The sequence below is a fragment of the Anolis carolinensis genome, unplaced genomic scaffold (assembly GCF_035594765.1).
Source record: "Anolis carolinensis isolate JA03-04 unplaced genomic scaffold, rAnoCar3.1.pri scaffold_7, whole genome shotgun sequence".
Taxonomy (NCBI): domain Eukaryota; kingdom Metazoa; phylum Chordata; class Lepidosauria; order Squamata; family Dactyloidae; genus Anolis; species Anolis carolinensis.
This window is the reverse complement of record NW_026943818.1, coordinates 8787616-8803549: the sequence shown is the minus strand read 5'-3', so window position 1 is coordinate 8803549 and position 15934 is coordinate 8787616. Positions and strand designations below refer to the sequence as shown.

General features: G+C 41.5%; 1 protein-coding gene across 1 annotated transcript; it reads left to right on the top strand.

Moving 5' to 3' along the window:
* Positions 1 to 722: 722 nt before the first annotated feature.
* Positions 723 to 15317, top strand: zbtb34 (zinc finger and BTB domain containing 34). Its single transcript, XM_008120830.3, has 2 exons — positions 723 to 871; positions 10557 to 15317. Exon 2 carries the CDS (start codon positions 10579 to 10581, stop codon positions 12058 to 12060), a length of 1482 nt encoding a protein of 493 aa, XP_008119037.1. The 5' UTR covers positions 723 to 871; positions 10557 to 10578; the 3' UTR covers positions 12061 to 15317.
* The last annotated feature ends 617 nt before the right edge of the window (positions 15318 to 15934 follow it).

Genomic DNA, 15934 nt, shown 5'->3' with positions numbered 1-15934 from the left:
GTGGCCTTGTTTCTCGACTGAGAAGGGGGCGTGGCCAAGGCGGGGCGGGGCCTCGGCCTTTCCAGGCCTGTTTCTTCCTCAGCCGCGAAGGGGGCGTGGCCTCGGACTATATGTGTCTTCCTCGTTCAGGGGGAGGGCGGGGCCACTCAGGAGGTGGGCGTGGCTTCAGCCTGTGCAATCGGCGGAGAAGGGGCGTGGCCTTGCTCTGAGCGGCCTTGTTTCTCGAATGAGAAGGGGGTGTGGCCTCGGACAATGTACACTCCTGTGTCTTCCTTGGTCAGGGGGAGGGCGTGGCCACTCAGGAGGTGGGCGTAACCTCTGCCTGTGCAATCGGCGGAGAAGAGGGCGTGGCCTCGCCCTGAGCGGCCTGAGAAGGAGGCGTGGCCTCGACCTTCCCAGGCCTATTTCTTCCTCAGCCGCGAAGGGGGCGTGGCCTCGGCCTATGTATACTCCTGTGTCTTCCTCGGCCAAGAAGAGGGCGTGGCTTCTAGGAAACGGGGCGTGGCTTCGGCCTGCGCGACCCTGTGTCTCCCTCAGCCGCGAAGGGGGCGTGGCCTCGGCCTATGTATAGTGTCTTCCTCGGCCAAGAAGAGGGCGTGGCTACTAGGAAACGGGGCGTGGCTTCGGCCTGCGCGACCGTTTCTCCCTCAGCCGAGAAGGGGGCGTGGCTACAGGGCTCCTGGGCGTGGCCTCTGCCTTCCCGCCCCGCCCCCTCTTCCCCGGCCTGTCAGGCGCCGCTCCCCGCCGATGGCGACCCGGTAGCGGAAGTGTTCGCGGAGCGGCTTCCGGGCGCTGTGGGGGCGGCGGGCCAGGGCCGAGCTCCGTCCCGTCCGGCGGGCCCGCCCTGTGAGGAGACCCCGAGGCCCCTCAGGTGAGTCAGGGCGGAGGGGAAGGAGGGCCCGCTCCCTGACGAGGCTTCTGAGGGAAAAAGAAGCTCGTCCTCTTTCCCTTCGAGGGTTGTTCTCCCTTGAGTCCGCTTTGGGTCGGCTCATCCCTCGCTGCAGAGCTCTCAGCAACTATTAGGGGAAGGAAAGAAGAAGGGAAACCAATAATAAGTTTGGACTGGTCTCTGAATCTCTGGGCTCTTCCACACAGCCATATAACGCTGATTATCAAGTCAGATAATCCACAATATCTGATTTGAACTGGATTATATGAGTCCACACTGCCATATAATCCGGTTTAGTGTGGAATTTGCACAGCTGTATGGAAGGGGTTTCAGGGCCCTTCCACACAGCCATATAACCCAGAATATCGGATCAGATAATCCACAATATCTGCTTTGAACTGGATTATCTGAGTCCACACTGTCCTATAATCAGGTTCAGTGTGGATTTTCCCATCTGTATGGAAGGGGCTTCAGGGCCCTTCCACACAGCCATATAACCCAGAATATCGGATCAGATAATCCACAATAACTGCTTTGAACTGGATTATATGAGTCCACACTGCCATATAATCCGGTTCAGTGAGGATTTTCCCATCTGTATGGAAGGGGTTTTAGGGCCCTTCCACACAGCCACATAACCCAGAATATCGGATCAGATAATTCACAATATCTGCTTTGAACTGGATTATATTATATAATAATATATAATAATATTATACTATACTAATATTATAATATATTGTATATACATATAATATTAATAATAATAATAATATGATGTAATACAATGTAATAATAATTATTATAATTCACTATTATAATTGTATATTTATATTACATGCAATATTACTAATAATAATGCAATATAGTCGTATAATGTAATATATTGTATGTATATATACTTGTAAACCGCCCTGAGTTTCCTTCGCTAATAAATATATAATAATAATATATGACTCCACACTGCCATATAACCCACTTCCGTGTGGATTTTATACAGCTGTGTGGAAGGGGCCTCTCGGTCTTAATCTGAACATGAGCCCACACTGGGATGCAGCCGCAACAAAAAGCCAATACGATTCTAGGGCCTTCAATAAGGTCTCCCATGTCCTTCTGGCAAACAAACTAGTCCAGTGTGGGCTAGGCAAAACTATGGTTAGCTGGATTTGTAATTGGTTAAGTGAATAATAATAATAATAATAATAATAATAATAATAATAATAACTTTATTCTTATATCCTGCCCCATCTCCCTGAAGGGACTTGGGGCGTCTCACATGGGGACCAAGCCAAGCAATAACATACAATTACATAAATACATTTAAAACATATAAACAGAGTAGGACGCGGAACAATGGCTTCAAACTTCAGGAAAGGAGATTCCCCTTGAACATTAGGAAGAACTTTCCAGCTGTAAGAAGAGCTGTTCAGCAGTGGAACTCTCTGCCCCAGAGTGTGGTGGAGGCTCCTCCTTCAGAGGCTTTTAAACAGAGGCTAGATGGCCATCTGTCAGGGTGCTTTGAATGTGATTTTCTTACTTTTTGACAGAATGGGCTTGGGCTGGATGGCCCAGAAAGTCTCTTCCAACTCTGTGATTCTTTAAACCAAAAACCTGAAATCAGATCTTGGGATATAGGGCCTGTCTGGAGCCCCTTCCACACAGCAAGCATAGTAGTAATCATAATAATAAATCTTTATTTATATCCCACTTTTCTCCCTCATGGGATCCAAAGCAGCTTGCAATGTATTAAAATCACATAAACAACAATCAAAATACATCAGTAATAAATATAAGCGTCATAAAATAAGCACATTTAAGAAACAAACTACCTTATACATTCACATGGCATCATATCAAAATATATATTGCAGTTTGCTCCAGCATACTCATCTCTGTTAATAACACCACACAGGATTGCTCCCACTATTTAACTACATTACTATATTAAATAGATTAGTGCCCTGATTTGATATAAATTAGGCACCTAGATTTATGCAGGATATGGTTGTGATGTGGTGAATAATGTCAAAACGTCTTTGGATGTTATGAGCTACAGCATAACATCCAAAGCAAACCATCAACTTCCACAAGATGGTATGGGCGTGTGCCTCCAAATCACTTGTGGACTTATGGTAAACTCATGAATTTCATCACGTTTGCTTTACTACTCTTTTGTCTTGCTGTACTACTAGGAACTGTGAGCAAATCTTAACTAAATTGTGCTTTTAAGGTAAATAACTATACTAAAAGAATCGTGATGCATTTCTTTTGGGTTCCAAAGCTACAAGGGATAAAGTGCATATCTGTAGCCTACTCATTTTACAGAGCTGATTGTAAAACCTTCTCCCCATTAAATGTAGAGATGGGGCACAGAGGATGTTATAGGTACGTGGCTGATGTAAATCCCTGGGTAGGGTCTGCCAAATGAATGAGCAAATGAGGCTGAGAGGCAGCTGGCAACAGCGCAATTAATTTTGCTCCCATTGCTCCTGACCTCATGTGTACCTTCTGAGATCTCTCTTGTGCTAATTCCATACATGCGCCTTGTTCGCTCTCCTGTTAAAACATTTAGCCTATAATTTCATTTTGTGTACTTAGTATAATTTTAGTCTCTCAAGTGGGAAGGATCTTTGGGTCGAAAAACAAAACTCTGTTATAAATAGCCTGTCTTTGAGTGGAAGTCTGTTGGTTATTTTCCTAAAGTGTCCCTAAAACTACATTCCATGTTTTAATACTAACCCAGCATTTACAGTGCAAATGTCTGGTGTACAGCATTTGCTGTTTAATGGCATATCCCATAATCTCCCAAATCACATCAAGGAGAAGGTGGAACTGTGCAAACGGTCATGTTATTTCATATTTGTTTTGTTGCCAGAAACAAGATCTTTCTAAGAACTGACAAGTAAGGTTTGTCTTTGGCATTTAAAAAAATATTTCCAAGTCCTAGATGGTTGAACCATGGATATGTAGGGTAGACTGTATTCCTTGCCTAAGAAAATCCTAGGGAATGCATGTTTTTGCCAAAAGTTGAAAGACAACCTGCAGGCACATATAAACATACCTCATTGGGATTTACAGCAAGCTTTTTTTATAAATGGGTCCCCCCAAAATGTCATTATCTTCCCTGCTTACATTATGAATTTGTGGCATATTAAAGGGGGAAAAGAGGGAGAAAAGAATTACTACAGTTTGATTAACTGATCCAACCTTCAGCTTGGTTGTTTGGAGATAATTCTGCCTTTTCAAGGATAAACAACAGACAAATGGTTGTTTTGACAGTGCGGATATTGGAAAGGGGTGAGGGATTGTGTAGCTCTTCATATGTTGTTGGACTCAGTTTTGATCAACCTCAATCATTGTGACCAGTGATTTAGAGCTGGAGTCTTAACACTGCCTAGTTTCTCCATCCCTGCTTATGAATTCCATCTGCTAAGTATACTTTTTGTTTCAAAAGTAGGACTAATTTGAGATTTCTGAGTGATTTGCAGTCAATTAGCAAAGGTTGTTTATTCTCAAATGTTTGAAAGCAGCAACAATGAAAAGACTTCCTCCAACCTGACTTCTAAATTAAGCAGTAGGGAAAGGGGGGAAGTTTGGGGTGAAATCTAGGGATGTTTTTACATGACATGACTGTGAACTCATCCTCGGACTAAGCATGTGGTCAAATGTACACTTGAGTCTAATATTACGTTCTCTTTCCCTTGCCCACTGCTGTGAGCAACCATTTTACATCTGGCTTTATTTCATACCGGTAGATTGTAAAGGATTCGTGTAAAAGTAGTTCTCATAAACCTGAAGTCTGCCTGTCTCAGCTTTAGACAGTTCTTTAGAAATGGTGTTTACTTATTTGTAAAATGGCAGCATAGTTAAATAAAGCCAGGGTACATATGTTCAAGGCTGCTTTATCTACTGTGTTATTTGCCCATATTGTCACAACAAGGCCAGAAGTCACTACTTTGGACCCCCAGCCTTCCATTCTGAAACCATGGTGAAAAATACCTTAAATAACACTTTATTCCCAAACATCTCTTATTCACCACATCACCTACACAACCAACAGCGATTGGTTAGCCTATTCAAATAGTTATCTCATGCTATGTGATAAATCATAACAAGCGAACTCATACTGAGGAATCTGTAGTGAACTTTGCATATGTATGCTGCAAAGTTGTTACTGTAATGCTAGCAGAATAAAGCTTGGTTCAGTGAAGAAGATTTTTGAGAAGCCTTAAGAGATCTTTGTAGCAGCCCTAGGATTTCTCACGCCAAAAAAATTGGGGAGGAAAGCTAAAGTCAAAGGAGAAAACTTTACAGAAGTTCAAGAGAGCTTTCTTTTACTGCTTGGAAAAGGAAACAAACCCAAGTATCCATATTGCAGTATTCCCTTAGAAATTCCATTCCTGCAACATATACTAATATTTTAATGGCTACCTAGTGAAAAAATGATTATTTCACTCTTTTTCAGTAGATAGTACTGTCGAGGCAGAGTTGCCCCCTTTTCTGTCTTTTCAGAGAAACTGGAATGTAAAATGAACTAATTATTTTCTCTTCTAATTATCTGCACCAGAGATTTAGGGGCTCATAACTGCCTCAGCCCTCAAGAGACATTTCCACTTGACTCAATTTGGACATAAAGCTGATTCGTACACAGTTTTAGCACCAGGTTGCAGCTTTGTAATATTACAGAAAACCTGAGAGTTTAATATTTCACAGCTGAGCAAGGGAATTATTTCTTTTGTTCTTATTGAGAAATAAGACAATTGTCAGTTTGTTTCATAGAGCCTTTAAAAATAGGTGACTGCTTTTGATTTGTTAGTGAATTCACAGTACAAAGTGTACAAGCAAAGCTGGTCTGCATCCAACTAACCTCCTTTTAAAATGCAGGTGGTGAAGATGTTGCTATAATAAGTACAGCACCATGGTAAATGAAGCTAGTAGCTGACACCTCCCAACAAAGGATTCCCCCAGGCAGGAAGCAGCCAGGCTCAAAAGCTGCCAGGCTATTCGATGCTAATCAAGCTGGCCAATGATAACATTCACACTTACCTCAAACCGACAAAGAGTTCTTTCTCCCACCCTGGACCTTCCACAGATATACGTATAAATCCCACTTGCCAGGTTTCCAACAGACCTCACATCCTCTGAGGATGCCTGCTATAGATGTGGGGGAAACGTCAGGAGCGAATGCTTCTGGAACATGGCCATACAGCAACCTAGTGATTCCGGCCATGAAAACCTTCGACAACACATTTCAAATATAATAATAATAATTTATTTATATCCTGCTTTTCTCCCAATTGGATATATATTCATATTACTGTGTATGCAAAATGTTATCCATTTCTATACTGTCATGTTATGTCCCTAGCACCTTCATCTTTTAGTATTTTCTCCTCTTGTCCACAATTATTGCTGCCTGGTTTTAAGGAAATATAGAATTACACTGTTAAATCTAATTGTTTCTCATGGTTGGATATCCTGTTTAGGGGTGATGGTTATTGTAGTCCAACAGCATTCAAATGGCCATCACGTTTTACTTGTGTTTCTGGAATCTATCACAGAATCATTAGCATTTGTTTCAATTGTTCTTTCTTGCTAGCAAAGACTTGTTCAAAAGCCTGCTGTGAGACAAGATGAAACATATCAAATGTAGGACAAGTTGCATGTACTTCAGACACTTGGACACAATTCTGAAGAGCTTCTGCTGACAAATTGTAATTGAAATCAATGTGAGTGATCTCTTTCATGCCTCATGGATTGCCCCGCTTTCCATTAAAATTTGTCTGCAGCATCCAGCAAAGGTATCAAGGTGGGATAGCCAAATTCCCGTTTCAGTTTTTTCTGATGCAGCCTTCCTGCTATTGTGACCTTGACACATATCTATTGCTCATCACAAAAAAAGGATAGAAATCTGAAAAAAGTTAATATAGATTTGCATAATTTAGTCTGAGTGCACAGTTTGCATTTTTGAGGGTCATGCGTTGAGATTTGGAGCTCTCTTTTTAGCTGCCATTTCAATAGAATCATTCAGCATTTTTGCTTTAGAAGCTAATGCAAATAACTGGATTTTAATACATCTGCTGTAGAACCGTTGTATACCTTTGGGGATCCCGTACACATGCCTTTAATTCCTAGGCAACCAGATGGCTCTGACACCACACAGCTTTGGGGACAATACTTAATATGCAAGAGGGTGTGTAATATGCCTTTGTCGTATAAATCTACTTGACTTGCCTTCTGGATCTCTCTTATTCCCAGCATCTCTTGCTGTGTACATATGTGTATGTATGTGTACGTGATTAGCTTTAGACCATAGAAAATCAGTACTTCGGAAGATTATTAATAAACATTTTTTTCTTCTCGCTTTTCTGGAAAAAACAAACAAACGTCAATGCAAACAGAAAGCAATTTTAATGAGGGAAAGGGGATTATGTTTCTTCACACTTTTCCTATGAGATCAAATTGGAAACAATTTAATTTTTTTAATCAATCTACAATCTTTTCACCTTTTTTGTAATTTTTAAACTGTACTTTTATACTGGGTTTAAAAGCCTTTAGTTTATTTTATTGTTTGCAAACAGATGTAATTGGAATCAAAGAGGACTGGTGCTTGTTACTGTAACCAGTATTGTAGTATCTACTTGTATATTGTATACTTCAGAGTTGGTGTGTTTTTGCCTTACTACAATCTAACCCTTTTTAAGGCAACAATTGAGAAGAATGTGTTGTCGAAGGCTTTCATAGCCAGGATCACAGGGTTGTTGTGTGTCTTTCGGGCTGTGTGGCCATGTTCCAGAAGCATTCTCTCCTGACGTTTCGCCCACATCTATGGCAGGCATCCTCAGAGGTTGTGAGGTAATACCTCACAACCTCTGAGGATGCCTGCCATAGATGTGGGCGAAACGTCATGAGAGAATGCTTCTGGAACATGGCCACACAGCCCGAAAGACACACAACAACCCAATTGAGAAGAACTTTCAATTCATGTTGTTGTTGCTTTTGATCTTGTTTTAAAGCAGGGGTCCCCAAACTAAGGGCCAGGGGCCGGATGTGGCCCTCCAAGGTCATTTACCTGGCCCCCGCTCTCAGTTTTAGACTTAGGCTCACCCAAAGTCTGAAATGACTTGAAGGCACTCAACAGTAACAATCCTACTTAAGTTGACTACCTCATTGGCCAGAAGCAGGCCCACACTTCCCATTAAAATCCTGATAGGTTTGTGTTGGTTAAAATTGTTTTTATTTTTAAATATTGTATTGATCTTTCATTTACCAATACTGTGCTATAGTAATAATATAATATATTGTGTATACATATTATATTATTAATAATAATATTATAATGTCATACAATATAATAATATTATTAATAATATAATATATTAATTATACATTATATATTAAATTTAATATTACTAATAATATTACCGTATAGTGGTATAGTACAATATAGTAATATATAATACTAATATTGTGCTATGCTAATAATATTATATATTGTATGTACATACAACTTGTAAGCTGCTCTGACTCCTTCGAGGTTTTTTTTTTTTTTTCCGTGTCAGGAGCAACCGGGGTTGCTTCTGGAGTGAGAGAATTGGCCGTCTGCAAGGACGTTGCCCAGGGGACCCCGGATGTTTTGATGTTTTACCATCCTTGTGGGAGGCTTCTCTCATGTCCCCGCATGGAGCTGGAGCTGATAGAGGGAGCTCATCCACGCTCTCCCCGGGTGGGATTCGAACCTGGCAGCTTTTAGGTCAGCAACCCAACCTTCAAGTCACGAGGCTTTTTTTCCCCTAGGCCACCGGAGGCTCCTTCGAGGTGAGAGAGGGTGGGATATAAATGTAGTAAATAAAAAAATAAATAATTGTTGTTGGGGTTTTTTTGCACTACAAATAAGACATGTGCAGTGTGCATAGGAATTTGTTCATATTTTTTTTCAAATGATAATTCGGCCCTTCAAGAGTCTGAGGGACCATGAACCGGCCCTCCACTTCAAAAGTTTTAGGACCCCTGTTTTAAAGTAACAGGCAGGGTTTGTTTTCTTCCTCTCACGACTAAGATTTGCTAGAGCAACACTTGAGAAATCCTGACTTAGAGCCACAAAAGGAAGGAACCGTTGCGTGTTGCAAAACCCTCTGTAAGCCCCTGTTGATGTTGCAGGGCATATTGGTTTACATCAGCATACGTATTTGAGCTCAACAGTGCTGCTTAAGGGCTTCTCTCAGATTGAGTTCCATGCCCTTGCATGCTCAGTTCTGCACTCCTGCTGGTGTTAGTATCATAATTCCAGCAACGTTTGCAAAAGAGTCATAACATGCCTGATATGAAGACAAATTAGACATCTGGAGCAGCTAGCTGCAGTTCTCTTTGCCAACTTTAACTATCCTTAAAACAATTTGCTGTAGGTAAACCAGTTTATGTTGAATAGAAATGGTGTTTACTGGTTATAGTCTTGTACTGGGACTATGAAATGCAGGTTCTAATCCTCATTGAACCCTGAACCTCACTGGATGACCTGTCAGTTAACTATTTGGAGAATAAAGCAGGAATGGTAGAGCCAGATATTCAGCATTGCACTCACTGGAGGAAGGAGCAAATATTGTTGTTGGTATTATTATTATTATTATTAAAGGTAAAGGTTTTCCCCTGACATTAAGTCTAGTTGTGTCCGACTCTGGGGGTTGGTGCTCATCTCCATTTCTAAGCCGAAGAGCCAGTATTGTCCATAGACACCTCCAAGGTCATGACTGCATGGAGTGCCATTACCTTGCTGCCGGAGCGGTACCTATTGATCTACTCACATTTGCATGTTTTCGAAATGCTAGGTTGGCAGAAGCTGGGGCTAACAGCAAGAGCTCACTCTTCTCCCCGGATTAGAACTTTTGTGACCTTTTGGTCCACAAGTTCTGTAGCTCAGCACTTTAACATGCTGTGCTACTGGAGGCCCCAGTTATTATTATTATTATTATTATTATTATTATTACTATTATTATTTTATTTCTTACCCATCTCTTCTCGTGGCTCGAGGTGGGTTACAGCATAATTAAAACACATAAACACTGTAAAAATTCTATAAATATACTTATTAAAATGTATTTGTATAAAAGATACATATTAAAGCATATTTCTATAAAATACATATTGAAATACACAACAGATTAAACACAAGACACAAGTTTTAAATTCATACTTAAAACTGGCTGGGTGCAATTAATAAAATTAATATGGATGCAGTTAATAAAGTCATCTAATAATAATAATAACTACAACTTTATTCTTGTATCCCGCCACCATCTCCCCGAAGGGACTCAGGGTGACGCACATGGGGACGAGCCCAACAAAACATAGGTTAAAAACATAGTACATGAATTAAAACAATATAAACAATAAATATACTACAGCATAAAACACAGCAATTACTTTAAAACCTGCGGAGGTTAACTACCATATTATTTCAAAGGAATTTGGCTTTTTAGATATATGTGAAAGTGAGAAGTTTGCTGTCCGAAAAGTGGTGGCCTTTTTTTTAGTAGCCGTTTTTTTAAAATCAAGTCATGGTATATATACAGAATTTCATTCATAGCAATGAACTGTTTGCTCTCTTTAAAACAGCATCACACAATCAAAGCCCTGCTCTATAAAAATACTTCTTTTGTGCCTATTGCAGGTTTCACTTCACGTCAGAAGACATGGACAGCAGCAGTTTCATCCAGTTTGATGTTCCTGAGTACAGCAGCACCGTACTGAGCCAGCTGAATGAGCTTCGCCTGCAGGGAAAGCTTTGTGATATCATTGTACACATCCAGGGTCAGCCGTTCAGAGCTCACAAAGCCGTTCTAGCTGCCAGTTCTCCATATTTCCGTGACCATTCAGCATTAAGCACCATGAGTGGCCTGTCAATATCAGTCATCAAAAACCCCAATGTCTTTGAGCAGCTGCTCTCTTTTTGTTACACTGGAAGGATGTCCTTGCAGCTGAAGGATGTTGTCAGTTTTTTAACAGCTGCTAGTTTTCTACAGATGCAATGTGTCATTGATAAGTGCACCCAGATACTGGAAAGCATTCATTCAAAGATCAGCGTCGGCGACGTCGATTCTGTCACCGTGGGGGCCGAGGACCCTCTGGAAAATCACAATGGGGTGAAAGACAGTAGTTACTTTGCCAATCCAGTTGAAATCTCTCCTACCTATTGCCCACGGGTGCGGCAGTCTGCTTCTGGGTGCGACCTGCAAATGGAAACAACCCCGACGAAGGGCCTACGTAGCCGCCTCCAAGAAGAAGGGCATTCGGACCGCGGAAGTAGCGGGAGCGTCTCTGAATACGAGATTCAGATAGAAGGCGATCACGACCAAGCTGACTTGGTCATCCGAGAGAGCCAGGCTGCTGAGGTCAAAGTCAAAATGGAAAAAAACGACCGGCCAAGTTGTTCCGATAGCTCTTCGCTTGGCGATGATGGGTACCATACGGAAATGGTCGACGGGGAACAAGTGGTGGCAGTCAACGTTGGATCCTACGGCCCCGTTTTGCAGAATGCCTACTCGTACTCCCATGGGACATCACAATCTGCTGGAATATCTGAATCTTTTGGGAGCCTGAGGAACTCGAGCTCGTCCCGGTCCATGCTGGGGTCTTTCAGAGGCCGAGGGCGTCAGAAGCGGCTCTCTGCGAGCCACTTGCATAGCGACGTCCCAACCCTGGCGCAAGGAGGAGACGGCGAATCGGCAGGAAGCCAACCAAACTACGACGACAGTCCGAGGGAAAGGAATGTCCGAGCTCACTGGTACGCCTACAGCGAAAGGCTCATCTGTATATACTGCGGGAAGTCTTTCAACCAGAAAGGGAGTCTTGACCGGCACATGAGGCTACATATGGGGATAACTCCCTTTGTGTGCAAGTATTGTGGGAAAAAGTACACACGCAAGGACCAGCTGGAATACCATATCCGCGGACACACTGACGACAAGCCTTTCCGCTGCGAGGTTTGTGGGAAATGCTTTCCTTTCCAGGGAACCCTGAACCAGCACCTGCGGAAGAACCATCCCGGCGTGGCCGAAATAAGGAGCCGAATGGAGTCTCCGGAAAGAACAGAGGCCTACGGCGAACCGAGAGAGGACGACGCCTCGGCCTCAGAAACCTTGGATTACAGCATGGACATGCACACGTCAGATTAAGAACATCTGTGCGCCTTGGCACAACCCGAGCAAAAGCACATCGATCAACGCATTTCCTTCTTAATGCTTTTGATCATTTTGACAACAGATAACAACAGCATTGGGATTTTCCTTCCCTTTTGTTTTGTTTTTGAGCAAGTCTTGTGGATGTTGTTTCTGAGTAGAAAGCTACTGTTTTGTTTTGAAGGAAGTAGGGGTAGCTTTATTCCCTAAAGATTTTATATATACATACATACATATATATATATATATAATAAAGGGAGAAAATATTATAGAAATGATGCACTTGCAGTGGGTGGGGCTATGGCAATGACAGATAAATAAGGCAAGTATTAGAGGCCGACGCAGCGAGAGCGTGTGTTGTGCTTTGCACACCCAATCCTGTTGCATGTCTACTTGGAAGGAAGTCCCACTGAATTCAGTTGGACTTAACTCCTGGTCCGTCTGCTAGGATTGCAGCCTTAACCAAACAAATGTATAGGAATGCGTCCCAGAGATCCCATCCATGTGTCATACTACGTTCGGGGCTTGGACGGGGTTTTATTTGTTTTTTGGAGTAACTATTTTGATAGCTTTGAATTTTATATAATATATATATTATTATTATATATAAACATATATAAAATGTTCACTTTTTTCTCTTCTGGTTGAGGGTGAATGTAGACATACCTTTACATGGGAACTGAGAAAAAGAAATCTCTCTACAAGACTTTCAACTGTTAATATATTTTTTTTCTTTTTCTTCATGGAGGGAATGTTTTCACGAAGCTTTCCCTGCCATGTTCAACTCTTGTGTCCAAAAGCGAACGAATCTTATTCCAAAATAAGGTTTGCTCCATAGCATACATAAACCAAATGCCATAAATGTATTAACTTACGATGGGGATTGTTTGGGGGCTTTTTAAAAAATCTTGTCTAGAATACAAACTGGACAACCTGTGGTGCTGAATCCCCTCTTTTGTACAAAAAGTGTTGTTATATTAGCCAACCCAAAAGTAGCATTGTGGTTTTAGCTGTTTTGTACTCCTCAGAATCTACCTTCATATCGTACTGTAGAAGCATACCAGGTGAATCAATCTTGATTTAACAGTCAGCTAAAAGGGATGTTGTAGGGAAATCTACAGTATTTCAAATCAGTATTCTAGCAGGTCTCTTCCGGAGAACTCTTTATCAGGTGCACCGTGAACTTCCTACTTACCATTTTCCAGTGAAGCTGAAGCACTTGTATTTTTACTTTTTTTCTAATGATAATATGTTGGAATTATGAGCAATATCTCCCATTGTATTAGATAAGGTTGGAGTTGTTTTTGCCATAATGACAGTGGCTGCTCCGTATTTTTTTCCGCAGGGCCAATAAGTATCTTTACACACACACGCTATATATATATATCCTGTTTTATCTACATTTGGTAACTTCCTAACATGGTGCTATTTTTTCCTTGTAAAGCAGTATAGCATAGAAAATAAGAAATCTAAGTTGCAGGGAAAGACCCTGCATAGCTTTCCAGTTTGCTTAAAAACAGACCTCAAAATTGTGAGCTGGCAAATGTTACTGTATGAAAACTCTACAGCATATTGTTTTTTTTTTCTGAACTGTATACTTGTAGGCTTGGCAAAATGAGATGCTTTCCTCTTTTTGTATGGTTTTGAGTAGGGAAGCAAACTTTGAGTGGCACAAGATTTACGAGGGTTGAATGAAAAGTAATGCCTCCACCTTTGGAACTCCTCAACAGATGGCAATACTGGTATGCAGCAGGTACTGGCTTGTTCAGTAGACGGTCCTCTACAGTTCCATTTGGCGGGAAGCCTTAGCATTGAACGGTTGTGTTGTTAAAGTGCTTAGTATGGAACCCTGTGCAGACAGTCGGTCAATGCGACTTAAGCAACGTGCAGTCACTGAATTATTGACAGCAGATGAATCACCCCAAAGGAGATTCATCAGAGAATGCAAGCTGTTTATGGAGATTGTGTTGATGTGAGTCCTGTGCATCGTTGGGCGAGTAAGTTTAAAGATGTTAAGGTGGGAACATCTGACTTGCGTGACAAAGAGTTGGACGTCCTGTGACAACAACCACCGAGTTTTACAAGCAAAAGGTTGACACATTGATTCAGGACGATCGTGGTATCACTCGGAGAGAAATGTCAAGCATCATCAGCATTTCACAAGAACGTGTGAGTCACATTATTGTTTCGCTTGGCTATCGGAAGATCTGTGCACGATGGGTCCTGTGAGACGCCGGTTGCGGAAACAGAGGGTTGACTTCTTCTGTGATAGCTTCAGAAAACTTGTTCATCGTTGGTAGAAATGTATCCAATTGTCTGGTGATTATGTGGGAAAGTGAATAGTGGTAGCTAAAGAGCACATTCAAAGGATTATTTCTGTGTTTGATTTATTAAAATATTCCCATCCAAACCGAAGTGACAAAGGTGGAGGCATTACTTTTCATTCAACTATTTGCTGCTTGTCTAGGATTGCCTCTCTGGGTGAATAAAGAGGTTTACCGCAGTTTAATGAGGCGGGGCAGAGGGACAAGGCCATAAGGGTGTGAGAATGTTTGCTTGACTTCATTCAAAGAATATAGCATTATTGCATCTCCAGTTTTCCCTTTGCATGAGCTTCTGGCTCATCGCTTGCACATCATAACGCTGCTTCTGCTCAAAGCCAATTGGACAGATGTAGGATTTCTTTATACAAAATAGTAGGAATGAGTGACTCCTAGGAGATCTGGTGACACCTCTGCCAAATCAGCAGTTTGAGAACACGTGAATGTCTTGCTGACTTTCAAGCTTATTTATTTTTATATTTTAGTACGTCGACATTTCCGAATTTGAGCCTCCACTTTCGTTCTTGTATGATTCCCTAGGCTTCTCTTAACAACTGTGAATTTTAACCCGAGAAGATGCACGTGGCTTTCCTAACCCTTTGTTGACGTTTTCTTTCTGCTGAGGCTTCTTACATATTTGAGATGTATTTTTTTCTGTGGTTTAAACACTGAAAACACAGCTGTGGTTTTGCTTCGGATGGGTGGCCTGGTATATAGTAACTGGAGCTTGTGAAAAATCTATATAAAGTATTCTGCAAAGTACTTTATTTGGAATATAACCAACTTAGACACTTACTCCTGATTTTTCTTCTCCTGGCTTTCATTGCTTGAGTTAAATTTTCTGGCTTGAGGTGATTTAAGGAGCTCAAAGCTTTGTTTGATATTTTAATGACTAGCCACCCTGGAAAATAGAGTGTTGCCATTTTTGTCATTTTTTGGTAATCAGGATTAGTGTAACTAACTACACTCATGTTAAATCAGGTCTTCTCTATAGATGGAGATTAAATTGCATATATATTCAGCCCTCTCATCCTAAAGCTGCCCAAGAATCCTCCTTCCGCATCTCTAAAGTGAATGTTTTGTTGTTTCAACTACCAGAAACAAGGATCAGGATCGAAAGGGCCACAGACAGCTTTTTATGTACAGGGTCTTTTTCCCCCTTGTTTGGTATGAAATTGAGGGTCCTGTGTGGGATTTCATGCATCACTCCTGGTTTTTCTTCTCCTGGCTTTCATTGGTTGAGAATTAAATGTTATGCCTTGCAGTGGTTTAAGGGTAGGTTTCATCTTTGTTTTTAACCCAAAACACACATGTGTTGTCGGAGGCTTTCATGGCCGGAATCGCTAGGTTGTTGTGAGTTTTCCGTGCTGTACGGCCATGTTCCAGAAGCATTCTCTCCTGACGTTTTGCCCACATCTATGTCAGACATCCTCAGAGGTTGTGAGGTCTATTAGAAACTAGGCAAGTGAAGTTTATATATCCTTTGAAGGTCCAAGGTGGGAGAAAGAACTTTTGTCTGTTGGAGATAAGTGTCAATGTTGCAATTGATC

Excerpts from the sequence above, each read along its gene's own strand:
- zbtb34 (XM_008120830.3), top strand. The coding sequence starts at position 10,579 with ATGGACAGCAGCAGTTTCATCCAGTTTGATGTTCCTGAGTACAGCAGC.